Source organism: Diospyros lotus, chromosome 15, assembly GCF_014633365.1.
Source record: "Diospyros lotus cultivar Yz01 chromosome 15, ASM1463336v1, whole genome shotgun sequence".
In the NCBI taxonomy this organism is placed as follows: domain Eukaryota; kingdom Viridiplantae; phylum Streptophyta; class Magnoliopsida; order Ericales; family Ebenaceae; genus Diospyros; species Diospyros lotus.
In genome coordinates, this window is record NC_068352.1 from 2,862,393 (window position 1) to 2,885,743 (window position 23,351).

At 35.2% G+C, this 23,351-nt stretch overlaps 1 protein-coding gene across 6 annotated transcripts; it reads right to left on the reverse strand.

Moving 5' to 3' along the window:
• Positions 1-542: 542 nt before the first annotated feature.
• Positions 543-21,473, reverse strand: LOC127791368 (phosphatidate cytidylyltransferase 1-like). Of its 6 annotated transcripts, none has more exons than XM_052321193.1 (13): positions 21,205-21,473; positions 20,073-20,168; positions 17,077-17,348; positions 16,772-16,923; positions 16,251-16,392; positions 10,476-10,632; positions 9,894-9,941; positions 9,713-9,811; positions 7,409-7,537; positions 7,255-7,311; positions 1,735-1,818; positions 1,337-1,462; positions 543-801 (listed from the first exon to the last, which is right to left on the reverse strand). In XM_052321193.1, exons 2-12 carry the CDS (start codon positions 20,145-20,147, stop codon positions 1,373-1,375), a joined length of 1,305 nt encoding a protein of 434 aa, XP_052177153.1. In that variant the 5' UTR covers positions 20,148-20,168; positions 21,205-21,473; the 3' UTR covers positions 543-801; positions 1,337-1,372. The 6 variants fall into 6 exon arrangements, with proteins under 6 accessions (XP_052177153.1, XP_052177154.1, XP_052177155.1 ...); XM_052321194.1 differs by having other exon boundaries at positions 543-805; positions 21,229-21,472; XM_052321195.1 differs by having other exon boundaries at positions 543-805; positions 21,209-21,472.
• Between the last annotated feature and the right edge of the window lie 1,878 nt (positions 21,474-23,351).

Genomic DNA, 23,351 nt, shown 5'->3' on the forward strand with positions numbered 1-23,351 from the left:
CAGTAGGAAAGCACATGCAAAGGATAGGATTTTAAGAAGATGCTTCTTTTTGTTTGTGTGCACGAGTGCCTGTGACTGACAGCAGCCTAAGAAAATATAGTTATGAGTTCGAGGATATAACTTATCGACCCCCACAGACCTAGTTGATGAACAAATGAGATATAATCGAAGATATGACAAAGAGAAACAACTGATAGAGAAATAGGATATAGTAAGGAGATGATCCTCTAGACTGAGGAGGTCATTTGATTAATAAGGTAATAAGCTGTAAAGTTAGCATCACTGTGGAGAATTTGGGCACGTCGATAGAAAGAGTAATCAAACTGAGCTGTTTCAACAAGATACCTATTTTTAGAGGAATAATGAATACAGCTAGAAATCAATCATAAATCCTGAAGAGGTTTAGAGAAGTATTCTGTGTTAAAAAGTAACTCAGAACGATTTTCATTAAATAAAGCCCAAGAAACTCTGGCAAATTCATCAATAAAAGTAATAAAATACTGAAGCCTTAATTCAAAAATTACAAGACATACCTGAATCAATTCACATATAAGAAGGGCCTAACAGCCTATTATTAACTTAGGAAGCAAGGGAACATAACGGTGCTTTCTCAACAAAGTTCTAACAAAACTCACAGTCCAAAGAAATCAAATTGGGGAAATCTAACTTCCAACTTCTCTAATGCTGGATGATCAAGATGATAATGAATATCCAAGGGAGAAGCCCCAGCTGGACTGGTAGTGGCATATCAAAGCAAACTAGAGAGTCATCTTGCTTCATGTTCTCTGCTAGTCTTCGTCCCTGTCTTCACATCCAAAGAATGACAGAATTGAAGAATAATGTTACTAAGCAATTCTGGTGTTTAGTAAGCTTACTAACAAATGAGGGATTAAAGATAAACAAAGGTATCTAAAACAATAATGAGATGGTGGGATGGGGGTAAATAGTGTTAGCTCCACTAACAGTAGCACTGCAACTATTACCTAATGTTATCATCTGAGCATTAATGGAAATACTAAATATTGCAAAATTACTGTGAAGTGCCCGTCATGTGATTTGAGGCACTAGAATCATGGATTCAAATTTTTGGAGCGTAAAAACTAGAAGACACCCAAGAGATTTGCCTTGGTGAGCAAGAGCTATACTAGGAAAAGAAGTCTGTTTGGCAGTCTAATGCGATAGAACTGTAGAGCCAGCTGGAAAAAAAGCCTCAATACAATAAATGAAACATGTATAAACCAAACTCATCTATCAAACAGCTACAAGCAAGTTGCTTGTAGTTTTATACTAAAAGAATGAATAGAAAGTGTGTGAAATAAGCAAATGCAGAGCTTACTCAATGACTATAAGTTACATAAGAGAATATGATGCTTCAAGATTTCAGAAGGAGCCTCTCCTGGAATATCTGCCCAAGCTTCATGTATAGTGCTTTCTGCTCCTCAAAACTGAGGTTCCTTGTTATCTAAATCAGAGAAATCATAACATAATAACATATTAACTGAGCTTCATACTTTGTTGCCATTTAGAAAAATGGATCTAAAGCTTATAATAATACCATCTAAAAAAAGAATGTGATTATGATAATAGTAGCATCCAAAAAAGATATCAGTTCTTGGCAATTGGTATCCTCTCATTACCATCACTATTTTTAAACTCAACCTATTGACAGTTTTTTTTGGATTTCCACCAAATTGACAATACCCTTTGTATCAGAATATAAGGTGCAGAACCAACCTGATTCAAAAGCACCTCAACCGGATAGCTTTGAGGGACAATAAATGATTGATGATAGATGTAGGCAAAGATAGCCATAACCATCTGCAGATTTGCAAGGTAATCGGTTACATTTGCAAATGTGTAAATTACTTCAACAGTGTCTGTAAGGCATAATAATTGCAACAAAGCTGCCCATGCAGAGCGGTGGATTTGGTTCAACTTGAATAACATTTGAAGGTAAAGGTAAGGACAAATGAACTATCTTTTGATGTAACAAGTATATTTTAAAGATTATATAGTCATCAATACAACAGACACATGTTTGCATAAACACCAAATTAATGGAACAGGATCCGTTTAGCTTAGTACACATTGCTTAGGCACTAAAAGGAAGTCTTCTATATTTCTATAGTTCAATGCAATAACACCACTTTGACAATTACCAGTGTCAAGAAAACAAGAGACCTGCCCTAAAGCCCATTTATGAACATCAGCTAATACATTCGAATTTCCATTTCTAGCATATCAAGCAACAAAAGATAATTAATGTAAATGTACAGAATAGGTGAAGATAAAAGAAGCCAAAAGTTCACAGCATAGACTTCAAAGTTCAAATATCAGAAAATTAAAAAAAAATCAGAGTTAAGCATCTGACTGAATTAGTAAGGATGGCAGCAAGGCTTTTGTACTGGGCAGCTTTTACTGAATATTAATGTTTGAATTAAGACAAGGCTTCTCAAACATGTTGAAGTTTATCAAATGCAATTTTGTAGCAGATCTACTTGGGACGCAATAAGAACACTAACTTCACCTAGGAGGATTTAGTCTTGATGTTCTTATGTAGTTGAAAGAAAGCGTTAGGTTTTTTTGACGATGAAACCACTGGAAGAACATAAATCATCATCAACTGCACCTTATCTTACGAAGTTAGGGTCACTGGCACAATATTCATAATGTCAGTTGACTTCTAAAAGTGACATTGACAATAGAAATCTATGCAAAAAGAACAATGTGGCAATGAGAAAATAAATACACACCAAAGAGAAAAAAATGATGCAAAATATTTACGTGGTTTGGCACAACCCTGTCTGTGCATGAGTGAAAGAAATATTATCAATATAATGAAGCAAATATTACTGATATGTGAGACTTTACAAAACCACCAATGATTTCTGACACAAAAACTAAAGCGCCTGAAACCAGCCAATTGCCCTGCTCTCTAGTGCCTACTGATATATATATATATATATTATATCTATCTCTCACCTCCCTCACTAATGTTTCTCTTACAAAGTCTCTACATCTCTTTGTCCTCTAACTGTCCACTACTTATACAACCATACATTGAACATCAAATATACAAGAATTTCAAATTGCAAAAGTTTCATGCTTGACCACATCTTTCTCAAAAAAGGGAAAAAAGAAGACATGATTTTGGTCAACTATAAAATTTGGTATTCTTGCTTAGATCTCACAAGATATTTATTATGCAACATACTGATTTCAACAGGCTCCATCCATGGGCAGACACCCAACAATCATCCTCTCCACCATGTGGGTGGATCGTGTAATGATCAATCATCATCTCCATGACCCACATCCCTTCACTAGGATATTGGTGCTATATGATTGGAATGCCAGTCTGGCATGTCCATCACTACAATATCCTGCACCTTCATGCCCAAATGCCTGCACCCTGTTCATCGAGATGCCTGCATTTCATTACGTAAGTGCTTCTTATGATCTTGTATATCCAAACAAATATGTCTGCATCTTTCACGTGGGTATCCCAATCCATTATCCAAATGCACCTGACTTTGCTGCATCACCAACCAAAAATACTTTGCAGTTGACTTCAAAATGTCCATTCAGTCTGGCCATCACACCCCTCCAAATTGAGATGCTAGCCATACCTGGTTGCCCTACAGTTCTTAATGCTTTGATAACCACAGTAGCACCATCTCTTCCCACCGACTGAGCTATTTGAAGAGATTCTTCCTCGAACCAAAAAAGAGCCTTGTCTCATCTCCCACTGCCTTCTTGACTTTGTCTCTTTGTTCATAACATGCTGTGAACACTCAATAATTCTTGCATTTCTTTCTGGCCAATATCCTGTGCATGATATATCTTGCTCACCATGGCACCTGTATGCCATTTTTGCTAACTAGCAATCATTATGTAATGTTTATGCCTCTATAATTGATGATCACCTTGTCTATCAAAACACTTTGCCTGCACATGTCACCCATTCACACTACTGGTCCCATGTTCAACTGTAGTTCCACCTATCACAACACTTTCCGCAAGCCTATACAAGTTGCCAATCATCTAACCCTGTACCACAACTTTGTTTCCCACAAAAAACCTCGAGAAGTCCTTAAGATGAGAACACACATCCTTTCAAAGCCAATGTGCCCAAGGAAATTAGATTTTCCTTTATATCTAGGATATACTTTACCTCAATCGAAGTCAGAATTGTCTTGTCATGAATGCAAAGCAACTGTACTTTTTGTATTCTTTGCCACCTTGACGATATCTCCTTTGCATCATAATATATCATGAAGTGTTTTTCAATTGAACACATGATATCACATCCAAAATCTAACCCCAAGGGGCAGCACAATTGGTAAGGAAGTGGAAAGAACACAGAGTTGATCTGGGTTTGAATCATGGGAACTGCCAGTTTCTTTCCCTTCAGGCCACACCAGCCATCCGCTTGGGTGGAGTCTTACTCGGTGAATGTGGATGGAGTGGTTTGCATAGACCCATGGGGATCAGTCGGACCGAAGGTTCAGACACCCCATGTTATCCAACCAAAAAATCGAGAATCTAATACCCAACCTAGCTTATTTGTTCTTGAAGAACTCACAAGTATAATTATTTCTTCATTAAAAGATTCTTCTACAATTGTTAACATTCCTGACAACTAAACCTTTTCCATATCTACCAAATACTTTGCACAATTCCTTTCGAAAAACCTTTTTGGTTACAAGAATAATATGTTATATTGTGACCCTTTGATCTAGAATGACCTTATACAGTACCATCCTTGCATTCTTTTGTCTTGTCTCAGCCTTGACCACTGCAGCATTACTTAATGCAACCATGACTCCACCCCTTGATGATTTACCACCCACTTTATTCTTGATCATCTCGTGAAATTTAACAGTATCAATTATCTCAGCTAATTCATGGGCATCCTTTCTGTGCATTAGTGTAGTCTTCAAATGCTAATGTGATGGAGGTAAGGAAACCAATAGGAGAAGTGCCTAATCCACCTCCTCCATTTGGACACCAATTGCATTCAATTTTGTTGTTAGTCTAGTGAATATGTCTAGATGCTATGTGAAGTTTGCTTCTTTCATCATTTGAAGTATATATAACTGTATCTTTAGAGTGTTTAACAACTACTTGGAATTATAACTGCTCTTCAATTTGGCCTAAAGCTCAGCTAGGTCATTTCTTTTTATGACCTATTTATTTGTAAGTACAATTGGATTCTACTATTTATGTGGCCACCTTGTATCTTATGAATCTTTGTTCATGATCAACTCTGGCTTTTCAGGCATCTTCCTGAGAGCTTTCACCAGTATTTGCATCAAAATATGCTTCACTCTTTCCTACCATAAGGAGAAGTCATTCCTGTTGAAGGGTTCAATTACAAAACCTGACATCTTCATTGTCACCTTGATGTTACTGAGTTTTATAATGACTGAACTTTCTGCTATGTCAGACAGACACCAGCTTTGTCACATATCACTTGCTATCAAACCCGACCACTACTGAACATCACTGATCTCATTCAATCGCACTAAATCAATCTTGATCTCCATTGATTTGTCCAATCTTGCAAGCAGAATTTGAAAAATCTGTACCTACTAGTGAATCCACAACAGTCAAAGACTTTAGAAACACACTTGATTTTTTTGCTCTTCATTTTATGTCATGATTTGGCGCCCCTTGCCCCCCCCCCCCCCCCCAAACAAAAAAAAAGAAAAGAAAAGAAAATCCAGTATTTTGCAATATAGTGGATGACTCTCTCCTTAAAAAATGCTTTCAACTACAACCTGCCAACCGATGATTACAATTTGTTTTCTCTTTGTAGCTTCAGACAATATCTTTTATCTTCTCTTCTGCATGTACCATCAAGACCAACTTAACCAACTAGATCTGATTAGTGAACTCTAATACCACTTGTTGGGAATTTTGAACAATTGTCACACAGGTGTAGTGAAAATGAATACAAAAAATGAACATGCACACGCACCAAAAAGAAAAGCCAATATTCTATGTTTAATAGTTTGGCACAGCCTACCTAAGTCCACAAGTGAAAGAGATTATATCCAAAAAAATATTACAAATTTGAGAAACTCCCCCATAATACCCAATAATTTCAAACACCAAATCAAAGCTCCTGAAATTACAATCATCACCCTACTCTCTAGTGTCTGCTACTATTTTTTTCTGTATCTGTCTCTCACCTTCCACACACTAAGAACATCTCCCTCTTCTGACAATCCTATATTTATACTGCCAGGAGACGATCATATCTAAAAATAATCTGTTAGTATTTCAGTTCACCAAATATTTCGGTCTTGGCAATCTTTTGCTGAATCTATGGCATGATTTTGGTTGTCTAAAGATTTGGTATACTTGCATAAATCTTTCAAGATATTTCACAAGTTCAGCATGCAATATATTAACTCTAATGGGCTCCATATACATGGGTGAATTCCCAGCACATATTGTTTAATATGCATGTGTAACTATAGACCAAGGAACTAAACTGGTTCCTCAGAAAACTCAATTAATAAGATAAGCTCACAGACTGGTTTATTTATGAATCACTCATAAAAGGTGAGATCAAACTGGCATGCAATGACACCACAGAAGAAAACTTTGTGGTGGTGGTGCATCTCAGAATACACTCCTTGATATAGTGTGAAACATCCTAACCAGCCTTGTGGAAATGAAAGAAGATATTTGTAGACTTAGCAACATTATATTTACAATTGCAAGAAGAAGAATTCTAACAGAAACCTGGAAAAGGCACCACTAGGAAGAGAATGTCAGGCAACCTTGAACTCACTGATTACACACAAGATATGTGTTGAGAGTTAAAATAAATGACATAAAAGGTAAAGTTTACCCTCTATCTACCAGCTTAGGCTTTTAGATGAGATGGTGGTTAACAATTCAACATGGTATCAAAGCATACAAAGATATTGAGTTCAAACGTCACCGCTAATCCAATATTTAAATTGTTGCAACCAGCTATATAGTGAAGCCTGGTCCCACATGAGGGGGTATGTTGAGAGTCAAAATAAGAATATAAAAGATAAATTAAACCCTCTATCTACTAGCCTAAACTTTTAGATGAGATGATGGTTAAAAATTCAATAATATGCATGTGTGCGCATGCGAGAGAGAGAGAGAGGTATTAGGATGAAACAATATAGTATCATAAGAATCTCAGTCAGGAATCTTGAATTGGTATAAATTTATGCCTACAGAAACTGAAAATTTTCATCCTCTGACCTGGCAGTCCATTCTGTCAGTAAACCCACCATGTCCAGGAATACTATCACCAAAATCCTGCAATAATTCAAGAAGTAGATACAGGATCAAATGCCATAAATCTTATTTCACTGTTGATATAACTTTAAGCAAGCAAATAATGACCTAGACGCACTTTAATTTTGAAAGCTCTCTTTAAGCCACTTGCAAAGAAGCCTCCAAAAGGAGCTATAATTGATGCAAATAAACCCAGACACAAAGCATGCCACTGTACAGGCAAAATTGACATCTCTGTCCAAGGAAACTGTAAGATTCAACAAAATATTAGCAGTGTCATCATTGAAAAGATTTATGATAAAAAAAATATAAAACATATATATCCAAAAAAAATTAAAACAAATTTTTAGACTAAGGAAAAGCTTAGAATCTAAAGAGTTATACCTGAACTGAGTATCACTATGTAAATCTTCTAATATTAAGATTTGATATAGATGAAATCATGGAAATGGATCCTTTGTCTGGCCAACAAAAAGTAAAAAATGGATGCTCCTATTAGTAACAATAGCAAACCTGCACAATTAATCTAGCTCCAGTAATGTTATGCTGGCCATTCTGGAATTTCTAGATTAACAATACTTGAATAGATGCGGCATTGTTTGAAACTGAAAACATATCTTTTGATTCACACTCACTTTCAATATTTGTGTATACGGTCTGTGTGATTATCTAATCTAGGTAAACGGAACTGGGCTAGCAGTATAGCACAGTCAGGTAACAGTAATATAGGAGCAGCAAGGCCCTGGTCTAAGGATTTGACTAAAGTTTGAAGGCCAGCCGACTCAAACCACGGCCTCTGTCAAGCTTATCTTGGTTTGGACTTTTTCTTAAAATCTCTGCAAAACAATTGACAAGAGGTCACAATTAATGCACATGTAATATACATATGCAGGGAAAGGGAAACCTATTCCTCCAGAGCTTGCATCACATCTCTCTCAGAAAATCAACAAAAGATTTATATAGAAAGGATGCCTCCACACAGCCTAAGACTGAAAAACTGAACATTGTGTTTCAACTTCAAAACTGGCACTCTGAACCCTCCGCATCCCTCACCCCCACCCCTGAAATAAGTATATTTTGTGCCATTTTCCATTTCCAGGAATGCCAACAAAGATATTGTCTGCCTTAGGTGGGAATGAGGTAAGCAAGCTTGTTAGCTTCAATTAGTCAAGCTTGAGCAGTAAAAAAGCAAGTTACCAGTGACATACTCCAAAAGGTTAAGATATTCTTGACCATGGCTTGTGATGATCCTAAGGGTGGAAAACAGAGAGGTCTTGAATAAGTTTATATCAGATTAAAATGTACTATGGGACAAAAAGTCAACCTAACCTGATGACAGTATAGCAGCCTTAGGGGCAAGAAGGATTTAGGACTTTTTGGTTGACTTGGCTGTTTAGTTTAGTAAGTTGGATGTTGTATTTTTTTTTCCTCCTTCCCTCAAGCATGCATAACAAAAAAGAATCAGACAAATCAATTGAAGACTCCTCTCCACTAAACAGCCACAATTTTAATATAGAAGAGTGCGCCTATACATGTGGTATATCATGTAATATGAATCTGTATGTACTTAATTATGAATCTATAGCATCTTTTGTACTCTTCCCTCCAATAATATGAATCTGTGGGCTAGCAATACAGCAGAGTCTAGTAATTTCTAGAGGAATAAAAATATCTAAAATATACTTTGTATTTATCACTGCACATTATTGCCCTTTTCAACTATGATTTCCCCATTATGTTTCTGGTTACTAAGCATAGAACTGTATCACACGAGCTACAAACCTAGACCCTCAAAGTGAGAAATTAATAAGAAAACAACTCTTTTGTGTGTGTGTGTGGGCGGCCTGAATGGTTTAGGATCCCCACTCCAATAGTAGGATAGGTTGACAAGATGACTTCAGCACTGGAACAACATTGCAAAAAAAGGACCATTTATGGCATCACACTAATCCATTTAGACCTCCCCATCCACAAAGGTTGAACAGATCCAAGTAGCAGTTATTGGCTGTTCCCTACCACAAGTTGGCCAGCTATGCAATGGAGTTCACCACAGTTATTAGCTACAGAAAGCTTGCAAATATTTTCATAAAGGATTTGAGCACTCATAAAACATAGATTCTCAGATACTTAAATTGAGTTTCTCAGACTCAATAGACAAAATTTTAATTCAATCTGCATAAGCAATGAATGAGCTAGTAGAGGAAATTGAGGACCCTGAAGCTTTAGCAATTTCATCTTAAACCAAAGACAAGACAAGTTCTTATTTCAACTTCTTGGAATTGATTTAACCTTTCAAAGGTCATACTAGAACCTATAAAAATGGAAATATTATCATTTGTCAGATAAACACAAGTAGAAATTCAGTTTCTAGGAAGGACCATAAGGAAAACCTAAATATAATTATTTCAATAATTAGGCTCACCCATTGAGGAACCCATCTGGGTAAAGAATAATACTCCAGCTTGAAAAGCGGGCCAGGGTCACATTGAAGCCAACCAGTTGATAAATCCTGCATACATCTCTGGATAAATTATTTGCAATAACATGGCATACCTTTTTGTTGTTTCTTTACATGGAACAGATGTATGTGTCAGAAAACTTGCCTGCCTTGGACAAGTCAGCCACTGGAAACGACCCAGGATGTTTGCAACCTACATAAAAATGAAAGAAGCATAACTAAAAGTAATTTAGAAGAATGCTTCTTTTAGTTATGCAGGCTAGAATTGTAATACTTCTGAAAGAAGCATAACGACCCAGGCTAGAAGAATGGATGCTTCTTTCACTGGAAAGTGCTTTTATATCAGAAGAATGAAAGAAGCACGGGAAAAATGAAAGACCCATGACGTTATGCTTCTTTTATAATCACTATGCAGGCTAGAAGAATGCTAAAAGCATTAGTGCTGAGCAAGTCATTTGGGAAAAATGTACTGAAAAAAAAAGAAGAGAAAATATAAAAGTTCAGTTAGACAAAGACAGAAGAATTGTAATTCTAGACAGGCATTAGCATATATCAGATGGCACAGCATTGATTATTATTTCAAATACAAAAGAGAACATGCCCTTTCCCAGGTTATGCTATTATTAAAATTTTGATCAATTAATACAAGCTCAATAGTGGGAGAAAAAGGGGACCTATTTGACCTATTCCTTTTGCATTCTCTTAAACCAAAGTTAACAAAGCTCACCACAAATGCGAAGACAACAGTTACAACTGATGCTCCAAGAAAACCCTCCCATGTTTTCTTTGGAGATAGCTTGATTAAAGGTGTTCTCCCAAAAAAGAAGCCAAAGATATAAGCAGCTACGTCATTGACGGCAATAAGTGATGCCGGGAGAAGAAACCTGCATAAATATCTAAAACAGTGTGAACCAAGAATCGTTGGAAGAAAAATTCTCAAATCATCTTATTCATCAATGTCAATCAAAAATATAAAGTAATACTTCTTATAGTTAGTTTACTAAATTACAGGACTGATTGAGATATATAGTAGTACTTCCTATAGTTAGTTTACTAAATTATAGGACTGATTAAGAGAATCATAATAGAAAAGCAAACAATCATAAACATGGCAACTTCCTAAAAATAGGACTATCCTAATAGGATTTCAATGAAACTGGTATTATTCTAGGATTCTTTGCAAAAATCCAACACCCCCCCCCCCCTCTCAAACTAGCGAATTGATATCTATCATTCCCAACTTGCTTATGATTGATTTGAATCTCGGTCTTGGCATAGCTTTCGTAAGGACATCAGCTTCTTGGGACTTCATAGGAATAGAGGAGAGACTGATACCTCCATTTTTCGATCTCTTGCTCTTGTCAATCCTTACATGTGTCATTCGGTCATGTTGAACTGGATAATTTATATTACCCATGGCTGACTTGTTGTCACTGTATAGCTTCATTGGAATAGATACAGGCATTTGGAGGTCCTTCATTAATCTCTCAAGCCAATTACCTCACATATTTCTTGAGCAATGGTTTGATATTCTACCTCTGCACTACTGCTGGCTACCATGGACTGTTTCTTGCCTCTCCATGTAACTAGATTGCCCCATAACTTTGTGCAATAGTCGAAGGTGGACCTACTGTCTTCAATAGAACCAACCTAGTATGTATTTGCAAATCCCACAATTCCTCTATCTTCACCCTTTTTGAATAATAGACCTTTACCTGATGTCCCCTTAAGATACCTAAGAATATGACATGCAGCATTAAGGTGTCTTTGAGTACAAGAATGCATAAACTGACTTACCACACTCACAATATATGCAATATCAAGACAAGTGAGAGATAGGTAGATTAGTTTTCCTACTAAACGTTGATATCTCCCTTTGTCCACCAGGTGTTTGCTTTCGTCTTCTTCTTTCCACTTCCGGTTTTTTTCTAATGGCATGTTAGTTGGTCTCTCCCAAGTTTGCCTATCTCCTTTAGAAGGTTTAGAGTGTACTTTCTTTGAGAAATAAAGATACCCTCTTTACTTCTAGCCACCTCCATCCCTAGTAAATATCTTAGCTTCCCTAGGTCTTTAACCTCAAAGTCAACCCTCAACTGTGTCTAGAGATTCTCTATTTCTTGACTATCATCTCCTGTGATTATTAAGTCATTCACATATACAATTGAAATTGTCTTCTTTCCATCTGCTGCATGTTTTGTAAAGAATGTGTAATCAGCTAGCCCTTGTTTGTAGTCAAGTTGTTTCAGAGTGATGCTAAATCTCTTGAACCAAGCCCTTGGGGACTATTTGAGGCCGTACAAGGATTTCTTTAGCTTACATACCTTTCCCTTCTTTTCCTCTATCTCAAACCTAGAAGGTATTCTCACGTAGATTTCCTCGTCTAGTTCGCCACTTGGAAATGCATTCTTGACATCCAGTTGGTATAGCTCCCAGTCCAAACTGGCTGCGAGTGATAGCAAGACTCATTGAATTTAACTTGGCAACTAGAGCAAAAGTCTCCTCATAGTCTATCCCATAAGTTTGTGTGAAGCTTTGGGCTACTAGTCTAGCCTTGTACCTCTTAATGCCTCCATCTGACTTTTATTTAACTGTGAACACCCACTTGCTTCCAATTGCCTTCTTGCTCTCAAGTAACTACTGCCTTCCACCTTAGTCTTGTAGGGCACATTGTATGTTTCTAGGAATCTTTTTCTCATCAATGCTAGTAGTGAATAGATAGGATACTTAGCACATGATCTCACCCCTTTTTAAGAGTTATCGGAATGTCCAAATCATCAACCTCCATAGGTACCTCCACATGTTCCTCTCCCACAATGTCATTCAATGGACTTGACTTCGGATCTGATAATTGACCTTGCTAAGAATCTTGAGGCCTTCTAGTGTAAACCAAGATTGGTTTTTCGAGAACTTGCTCTCCCCCTTGATTGGTCACACAGGTTTGGGTAGGGATGGTGGTTGTTTCAGTTTCAAACTCAGCTTGCTGTGGGAGATGGGAGGTAGGAAGTGATTTGGGAAGAAAGATATTGGGATAAAAAGGTTGATGTTTAAGGAATGATACATCACATGAAACAAGGAATTTACGGGAGAAAGGACAATAACACTTGTATCCCTGTTGGGTGGGGGAATAGCTAACAAACACAAATTTGATGGCTTTAGGCTCAACTTTTGTATGGGTGAGATGATGATTATGGACGAAAACAATACAACCAAAGATTTTTGGTGGGTGGAAGAGAATTAAGGATCCTAGTGTGGGGGAAAAATTCAAGGTACTCAAAGGGGTTTGAAATGCAAGAACCTTGGAAGGAAGGCAATTAATGAGATAAGAGGTTATAAGTATTGCTTCCCACCAATACGAGTTTGGAACAGCACTAGTGAACATCACGGAGAGAGCAATTTCAAGAAGATGGCGATTTTTTGGTTCGCCACCCTATTTTATTGAGGGGTGTAAGGACAAGAGCTTTAGTGAAATATTCCTTGTTTAGCTAAATAATGATTGAATTCATTTAAGAAATACTATCGGCCATTGCCGAAACGAGGAACATGGATTGAGGATTGAAACACATTAAGAACCGTTTATAGAATTTTCTGAAAACCGCACATGCTTTGGATTTTTCTTTCACGAGGAATACCCAACAAACCCATGTATGATCATCTATAAAGGTGATAAATCAACAAGTGTTGGTTAGGCTTGGTGTTCATGCCAGTCCCCAAATGTCACTATGAATCAAATGGAATGAATTGGAAGGTTTGTAAGGATGAATAGGGTGAATATTTCAAGATTGTTTAGTAAGAATACAATGCTCACAACGAAAAGAACTCCGTTCTTTATTGATAAAAAAATGAGAGTACAATGCCTTAAGGTAGCTGAAACTAGGATGTCCTAAATGCTTATGCTATAAATAATCTCAGAATCTGAAATAGTAGAAAAAGATGATTTATTGAGAAATCTAGATCTTGAGGGATTACAAGGTTTTGGAACGTAATAAAGGCCATCATTCTCCTCAACACTACCAATCGTTCCCCCACCCCACCCCCCCAAAGACATGTCCTGAAATTTACAATGAGATAGAAAAAATGTCACCATACAATTCATGTCTCTAGTCAACTTACTTATAGATAATAAATTGCATTCTAATTTTGGCACATATAAAACAGATTTCAAAGTTAACTCTTCCAAATGAACTGATCCTTGTCCTGTAGCCGGAGATACCACACCATAAGCCATTGAAATAGTTATATCACAGTCACATGCCTCCTAATCTTGGGCTCCATCAAGTTGATTAACCAAGCCATGACAATAGAGTTTTCAATCTCTCAAGGATCGTAGTTGGCCACTTTAACAATGGGGCATAGAGGTTGACCCTACAAGATACCCAACCTTTCCTTTACCCTTGATGACTAGCAAAACAGATGGGAACCATTCTCTAAAATTGGTTCCATTTAATTTGTGTTGAGTAATCTGAAGAGAGTTGCTATTGAGGGACGTTGGGGTAGCTGGCATCAATGTCACTTGAACTAGGACAGAATCAATGGTAGAAGGCTTTCATGTTGTTACCGTTGATTGATTTCTGACCATGACTTGCGACTTAGAGTTCTAAGGTTTTAAGGGTTATGAATTAAGGGCTGTGGCTGAGAGTTTCAACATGAAGATTGGAAGGTTACAACACATTTTTTTCCAGTTGCCATTCAGCCACAAAGATCAGTGACTCTGATACCATGAACCGATAATTGTTACAAGAAAAATTCTCAAATCATCTTATTCATCAATATCAGTTAGACATATGCAGTAATATTTCCTATAGTTAGTTTACTAAATTATAGGATTGATTGAGATATACAATAGTACTTCCCATAGTTAGTTTACTAAATTATAGGACTAACTGAGAGAATCATAAAAGAAAAACAAACAATCATAAACATGACAACTTCCTAAAAATAGGACTGTCTTAATAGGATTTCTATGAAACTGGTATTATTCTGGGATTCTTTGCCGAAATCCAACAGTGTAAATGACCAATGCAACAGATCACAGAAGATTGAGTAAATAAAACAAAAAGCTCTATACAACCAAAGAGGTGTAGTTCAGAAGCAATTGAAGAAAACACAAAACAAAATAAACTAAGAAAAGGAAAGATCAAACCCATCTTTTAGATCAAATTTATTAGACTCAAGATTGAAAATATTGAATTATTAACCACCATCTCATCTAAAAGGTTAAGTTATTAGATAAAATGATAACTTTATCTTTTATATAATCATTTTTACTCTCAACACACCCCTCACGAGTGGCCAAGCTTCACCACATAACTAGTTAAACACGAGCAACAATTTAAATATTGGGTCAACAATGAGGTTTGTACTCAAGACAAAGGTCCTGTTCTAATACCATATAGAATTGTCAACCAAGATCTCATCTAAAAGATTAAGCTATTAGATAGGGCGTTAAATTTATCTTTTATATTATCATTTTTACTCTCAACAGAAAATATATAATTGAAAAGTTAAATCACAAATTGCCACATAAATACATGATGAATTGCATGCTAACAAATTGACCACTCGTAATAATACCCTTAAATGGATGACAAAAGTAGAATCTTGATCAAAATAATGTAATTAAATAAATAAAGATAAGGGGAGATCATAAAACTCCAAAACCAATTCATACTTCAAGGTATTATAAGATGATAGAGAATCCACTGCAGCATCAATCTGCAAGGCACATGCAGACGCAGCAGGCATCATATATCTGACAATACATATAGAATACTCAAAGTTCTGACCACTCATCTTACTTGAAACATCCCTAACTAAGCTGGACAGTGTGATTTTAGGAGTCAGGATCAAAGGGAGAAAAGAAACTAAAAGAAGACTTAATATGACTATTTAAAATACAAACAATTCAACTAGAACCAATGAGAACTAGCGGCAGCAAGTGGAAAAATAAATATGAACGCAGTATCACTTAACCAGATTCTCCTATGATAAGTAACATCATGCCACAGGAGATTTTATGCAGAAAACCTAGTGACTCCATGTCCTTGTTATACAAACCAAATAATGTGGCAAAAAGGAAAAGAAAAAGATTGACAGCATGATCTTGTTTGAAGTCTCATGTGGGGTTGGTTACACGAATTCTATCTCACCAGTCATTTCTATCTATGGCCTTATCTTCAAATTTTTCATGTTGTTTGATCCGATGAGTTTTACATTGGTTGTCGACTACCTAATGCAATTCTCTTCCTTTACTTTTAGTCTGGTTGAGAAAAACATAAGGGGAAAATGTGGCTGATAAACTATTTAATCAACGAGAAAATGACTATATATCTTAAGTTCATGTGACTAACAATACTATTATCATTAAGAGAATAAAGGAGTGAGATGAATGAATGAAGGGTGTAGCAAGGAACCACAATACAATTCAGAAATAACATAAAAATTTTGAAATCTGAAGTTGTTGATCAAAGCAATATAATAAGAAGAGTCTTGCAGGTCATATTACCAGAAAATCCCTTCAAAAATATTGGCAACAGTAAACGAGGACTGGGTAAAGACCACAATAAGAATCATATGTGTCCATGCATACTGGCCAAACTGATACTTGTACATCTTCTTCTTTAATGTAAGAATAAACCACACGAATCCTGTGTCAAGTACAGAGTAAATTATCAAAATCTGAGAGGCACATTTCAGACAGCTCAATGAAAAAAATTATCCAGAAAAAAAAAACAAGAATATAATTCCGAAAAGTAGTTGAAATGGGGTGGAGCGGAGGGGAGAACAATTCTTATTTCTCAAGGCCAAGAGGTTATTAAGGGTACATTAAATAGACATATCAAATGCATTTGAAGTACGTTGAACAGAGACTGGTGGAGAACAATTGTGATTTCCGAAGACCAAAAATGTTGAAAGGGTACATCAAATAGACATTAATTGAAGCAGCATATTTGAGAGAGAGAGAGAGAGAGAATCTCCAACATCCAAATCATTTATGCAAGTAGTTGTTCTGAGAAATTAACCAACCTGCAATATATAAGAAATAACAAATAACCATCTGATACTTGATAAGGCTGCTCACAAGCTTATAAAAAATCTTTTCTGAAGTTACTGTATTCACAAGCTGTTGATTCAGAATGCGACCATATACAAACAGCATTGCCGTGAAGAAAAAGTGCCTAGTACAATAAACAGTGCACACATCATTAATCATCTAATGATTGTATAAAAAAACTTTTTACTTTTATCTTTCAGGATCATAGAACCAACAATAGCTTGCTATCTTCATTTAAGAACTTAATGCACAAACTAATCATGGCCTGTTGCGTTACCAGTTGAGGAGTCTAAATCCTGGAAGGCGCCTATCTTCATGAGCACGCCTACCTTCATGAGCACGTATGCGCAAATTAAATAGCTCTCGCGCCATAAATATTTGGATTATTACAACCATGGCCCAAATATAAAGGTGACCCAAATAAAGAATGCATGCAAAGCAGGCAAGCATCCACAAAGAAGAATATGCACGGATCCACATTGACCTGTACTTGTTCTTGTCATCAACAAGTAAATGGCTTCCATTTAATTTGCTGAAGTCAGAAGGAATCTGACACCAAAGAGAAAACATCAGGTTATGCAAAAGTGGTTCGCATTTCAATTGCATGTCTAATTAAACTCAATCAGATGACTGGAGGTAATGTGAGAAATTTGATAACTATCTGAAAACGACAACTCCAAGGTACAAGCTTCCCAAGAAATGAACAGAATTTAATCCATTACCAATTGATAAGGTCAATGTTAATATCCCAGGAAGGATCCAGCAATACTGGTATATCAGATCAATCAACATCTCAGCGATCAAATCTAAAATTACAGATGGAGCAACAACAATTTTCCTATTGAGTATTACATTTCTGTAAATTAGTAGGTTGCCGCTACAAGATCATCTTATATTCGATTGAGCATATATATTAGGAGTGCATCACTAGTTTCACAAATTACTGGACATGGGCAGCAAGAGTCACTGTGGGTTTTTCTGAAGTTCATATTTGTTCATAATGGTCAGAGTAGAATAACATAGTCTAGTTGCACAACAAATATGTAGTTCTTTTTTCAATGGAGTTGGATTTTAAAAATTGTGAGAAATTTTGAAATGGTGCGATTTGTTATGTGGTGTTTCCATGGAAACAATTCATTAAGAAATCCTTTGTGGGATTCCTGGAACTTTCTTCCACTTTTCCTTATTTCTCTTAACTTTAAAGAACCAGTGTTCTTGTTTTATTGTTCATAAACAAGAAAATAATCCAAACACTACCAGATCAAGTCAAAATTGATCCTAACAGCTTCCTCTGCCTTTGATCTTTAATCTCAAATTAGAAATCCTACATATAGCCCTTGTTCTCAGAATTTGAATCCTTTCCCCGAACTCTAACCTTATTTTGAAGATCAAAAACCAAATATCATAGACCATCTAATAAAAACCTTACCTCAAGTTTTCTGTAACAAAAACCCATTGTTTATGAAAAAGATTATTGGAAGATAAGCCTGTGCATCCCAGAGTGATCTTATAGCAGTTATCCCAATTACATTGGATGACTACGGAATTGTTTTCCTTCTTTTTCTAGTCCACTCTATGCAAAACAATATTCTCAGTTATAAAATGTAATCTTGTCCAATTGACCCTTTCAATTAAGTGGATGCAAGTATTCTCCAGTTCATAGGACAATAGCATAGTTGAGTCAATTCTTAAGATTAGATCATGAGGAACCACAAAATGACTGAACTTTTCTTTTTCTTTTTTTTACACGAAAATTTAATAGGACTCAAACTCTAGTCTCTTAAGGAGAATTCGCAAGTCCCCAAAAGACAAAAAATGATTACAATTTAAGTCAAATTGTCATGCAATCATCTGCAAGACATTTGAGTAAAATCTCCTCAACTAGGGATAGCTAACCTATACAACAACCACAACAACATATCCAGCTTTTATCCCACTATGTTGGGTCGGCTATATAAATTCTAGACTTCCATGTATTTCTATCTTTTGTCATATCTTCATTTAGGTCCATATACTTCACATCAAACTTTAATGTCTCTCCCAAAGTTTTCTTAGGTCTGCCTCTATCTCTTTTTTTGACTAATTGTTCCATTTCATCAACTCTCCTCACAAGAGTGTCTCTTGATCTCCTTCTCACATAACCAAACCATCTTAGTCTAGTCTCTTACATCTTCTCCTCGATTGGCATTACTCCTACCTTATTAAGAATAACTTCATTTCTAATTTTATCTTTTCTTATATGGACGCACATCCATCTTAGCATCCTCATCTCCGCTACGCTTGTCTTTTGCTCATGCTGGTATATGACTGCCCAACATTCTGAGCCATACAATAGGGCTGGTCTTATAACTGTCCTATAGAATTTTTCTTTTAGTTTTAATGGGACTTTACTATCACATAACACCCCCTATACATTTCTCCATTTTAGCATATAGGTCTTCCAGTTGGGAACAACCTAAATACAAATTTTACTAGCCCACTGGCATGGAGGAGAAAATTGTTCTTAGAGATGACAAGACAAATTAGCCATTGACATATCAAAGGAAACCAGGGATAATTTACTCCATCATTAATGAGACTGTCGATAAATTATTTAAGTAAATCAGTTTAAATTAATGAGTTGGAAACCCAATAGGCTTGGCCATCCAAAAGACATATATTAAGATATACATTAACCAGACGTTACACATTAATTAGGATCTCCAAAAGACATAAATCAGTTAATAAGTCCAAAGGATATTTAAATAATCATAATGATAATAACACTACTATATACTGAGTATCTAGATAAGAGGTTGAGAAGTACTTGGTTCCTAGATAGGTTAGTGCAAAACCGTGACAGAACAGGATCGAATCCAAACTGTGCCCGTATTTTCTAACAACTTCCGTTTAACTATTGTTTGACTATCAGAGCAAGAGAGCATAAGGAAATGAATCTCAAAAGCACCTTCAATGGACCAAAAGCTATGATAGAAGATGATGATGATGAATAATAGTTATTGCTTACAAAAAGGAAAAGACAACGTGAGTAGAGGGCTTTTTGATGGTGGATGCCACATTTAATGAGTTCAAACGGTTAGGAGAGTTCTTAAGCATCATGTTACCACTGGCCATTTCTAGTTAGAAAAAGGTTGGTCCTGGTCAACAAAGTTATGTCCCAGTTAGCATCATTCATTCATTTCTTTCCCATACAACTTGTGTATAAAACATAAATCAAATGTGTTGTGAGTTTGGGTAGAGAGATGCAAATAGTGGATATAGTTTAACACTGACCTCATTTGAACGCCTCCGGTGCCGAATTCGAGATGTGGGTGTTGATGGTGCACTACCACTATGATCCTTTTGCATTTTCTTGTATTTGCTTTTACCCTAAAAAAAAAAAAAAAAACAACTGAGCACACCTGAGGTGAGAAAATAACAAACTACGCTGAAAAAAGGGCACAGTTTCTTCGTATCTAATACAATTAGACAAAAGAAACAAAAAGATTCAATTGATAACTGATTAATATAACTCCTCCGACCATATAATGCATATTTATTTGCATGGGGATGTATAATAGCTTCTAAAAAATAAACACCAGCTTGACATAGTATAACCACACTATAACCATACACTCAATTAACTATGGTAACTATACCGTTAGTGGAGTATACTGGCATTTACGCATTCTAGCAACAGAATAATTCTAAAACACACGTGGGTTATGAGACTCTTAAGGATTCTAACTTCAGAGATTAAACCACCAATGAACTAAGAAAAGTGGTCTGTCTTAAATTTTCAGAAAATAATTTTTTTTGCTTAGTCATCAACAGGCTCACTGCAGTGTCCATAAGAGTCATCTTACCACTGCTATACATACAAAAATTCTATGGATGTGAAGGCTTCTGAGCCAACTTTGTTCTTAGTTGAAAATAAAGACATTAATGATCATTATATTTGGTTTCAGTCACAGGTACAAAGATTTAATTAACAAATTTATTCACTTTAATCCATCACCGCACAACAGAAAGCAAAAAAATTGTTTGGACCATAAAAAGAACTGAAATCAAAGAACAGTATAACAGAGACAAAGTTTCCAAAAGACAAAGAAGCAATAAACTATCCAGAAAGAAAAGAGAGAGAATAGGCCATTGCAATTTGTCTGCTGACAGGGCAAGGTACAACTACTAGACCTCAAATGCGTATATTTCCCATGGCAATGGGCTCATTCAACATAACAAAACAGGACCAAAAAAAAATAAAGAATCAATAAACAAAACCCAAAACAAAAGAAAATAGCATGAGTAAGAAAACAGAAAGGGCCTCTTACGTTTGAATCTGCAATCACCCATATATATATATGCGTACACACAACCAACAGGAATGAAAATATAAGTATTCTATATATATAATGTGTATATATACCTACGATGAGAGAGGAGAGAGTACAGCGACTGATTGAAGACAGTAGAATCCTTGAGAGGGATCAATTTGGCAAGTGAAGACGACAAAATTAGATGATCAAAATGCGTTTTCGTCTTTTGGATCAACGATATAGAAAATGTAAATCAAGGATTAGACGGACTGTTTGCTCATACTTCCTGTTCTTTGGTTTCATTTGTTTTGGCTATTTGGAATATGCTTTTAAAGTAAATAAAATGTTTTTCAATATTTAGAAAACAAATGAGTATCGAATCGAAAAGGGAAGAGATTCACAGCTCACAAAGGTTGATCATGTAATACTTAATTTATCTAAAAAACGAAGCTCATGATCAAATAATTAAACGTAGGGTAGGGTAAGATAAGTATTCAGTCGATTTGATTATCGAATTGAATAGTTCTAATTAAATTAATCGAGCTTACATCAAAAATTGAACCAAATCAAATCAATTAAAAAAATCATAGGGAGTGAAAAGAACTGAAAAAATCAAACAACTAAAATAAAAAAATATAAAAATGACATTTCATTTTTTTTTATATTTCAATTAGTCTGATTATTTTAATTTTTTTCAATATAAATACCAAATTGAAACAATTGAAATTATTAAACTTAAAAATCAAACCGAATCAATCTACCACTTGAATTGAATCAAATTGGCAATTTCAATCTATTCGATTCTTTTATTTCGATCTAATTGAAATATAACCCCTATTTAAGCGATAAGAAATTTAATGTAGATTCTGATAAAATGATAGATGGTATTCTTATAATTGATGTTAACTCTTTTCAAATATCTTCCATTGTTATTGTATTTTTTATATTTAACAAATAATAAATATAAATAAAATACCAGTTCATAGTTGAGCAGTTAATAGATGATATTTCTCCAACTCGTTTTTAACCAACTAGTTAATCAATTCTTGATATTTTTACTATTTTTAAGATTAAGATATTTTGTTATTAATTGTTAAAAATAATTTCTATATTTTGTTAATCCCTGGTGAGAGTCAAAAGTTTAAATTGCGAAGATAATCTCGTTCTTGTAGGCTCTATTTCAATTCAGCCATCCATCTTTGTTACTTTCAATTATTCTTAATAATATTATTTACAAAAAATGACAATCTCCAATCCTCAATAAACGAGATCATGTGAGTTAAATATGCATTTTTCTTGAATGTTCTCACGTTTTTGTAGCTAAAACACATAAACAGACATAGATATATTAAAAAATATGCAATAGAATACAGGCTATATTTTTTATCGTAATTATTTACACCATGATCTAAATTTAAGAACAATGGTCAACACTACCCCTTAATGAGTTGAGGGTTTCATGGAGAATACCAAGTCTCGTGTCACATAATTCGTGCTCAACTTATCATCTTCAATAATGAAATTTAACATCACATTTTCAATATCAAAGCATGTGCCAACATTATCAAAATCAAATATTTAAAATACCCAAATAATAATCAAAATTATAAAAAATTCATAACAACTAGAACACTCATAAGACGACGTTACATAAAAATATCAACTTCAAATGGCATTATTTTACTTATGTATCTTAGGCATTTGACTAACTAAATCTCTACCTTCTTATGAGTTCTATATACTGTTAGATAACTTGCTCGATGAACTAAAATATAGTTAAAAATTTATTTTATTTTATTAAGTTTTGACCTTTCTAAACTTGACTCTTAAGTCAATTAATTTGATTTAGTCAAATTCAAGTGCATTGTAGCGACCCGTAAATAGCAAATTAATTTAATTATTGAGTTATTGTGTTAATCTAAATTAAAATGAATATTAAAATAATTTGTTGTTATAAATAATAATAGATTATGTGATTTTAAGAAAATAAGAAATTAAGGTAATTATTAATTATTTATTTTAGAATATTTTTGGAATAAAACAAAATTGAAATAAATTAAATTGTGGGATTTTTAGAAGTTTTGGGCGTTAGTGTAATTAATTAAGGGGGGTGTGTGTGTGAATAATGGAAGTTGGGGGGGTGGTGCATTTCCGTAAAAGGGACCGAAAATCCCTTTAAGTTTAATGGGCCGTATTATAGGGTTGAGGGAGCTGGCTAGCGAGGGTGGCATGCGGGCATGTGGGCGCGGGCAAGGTC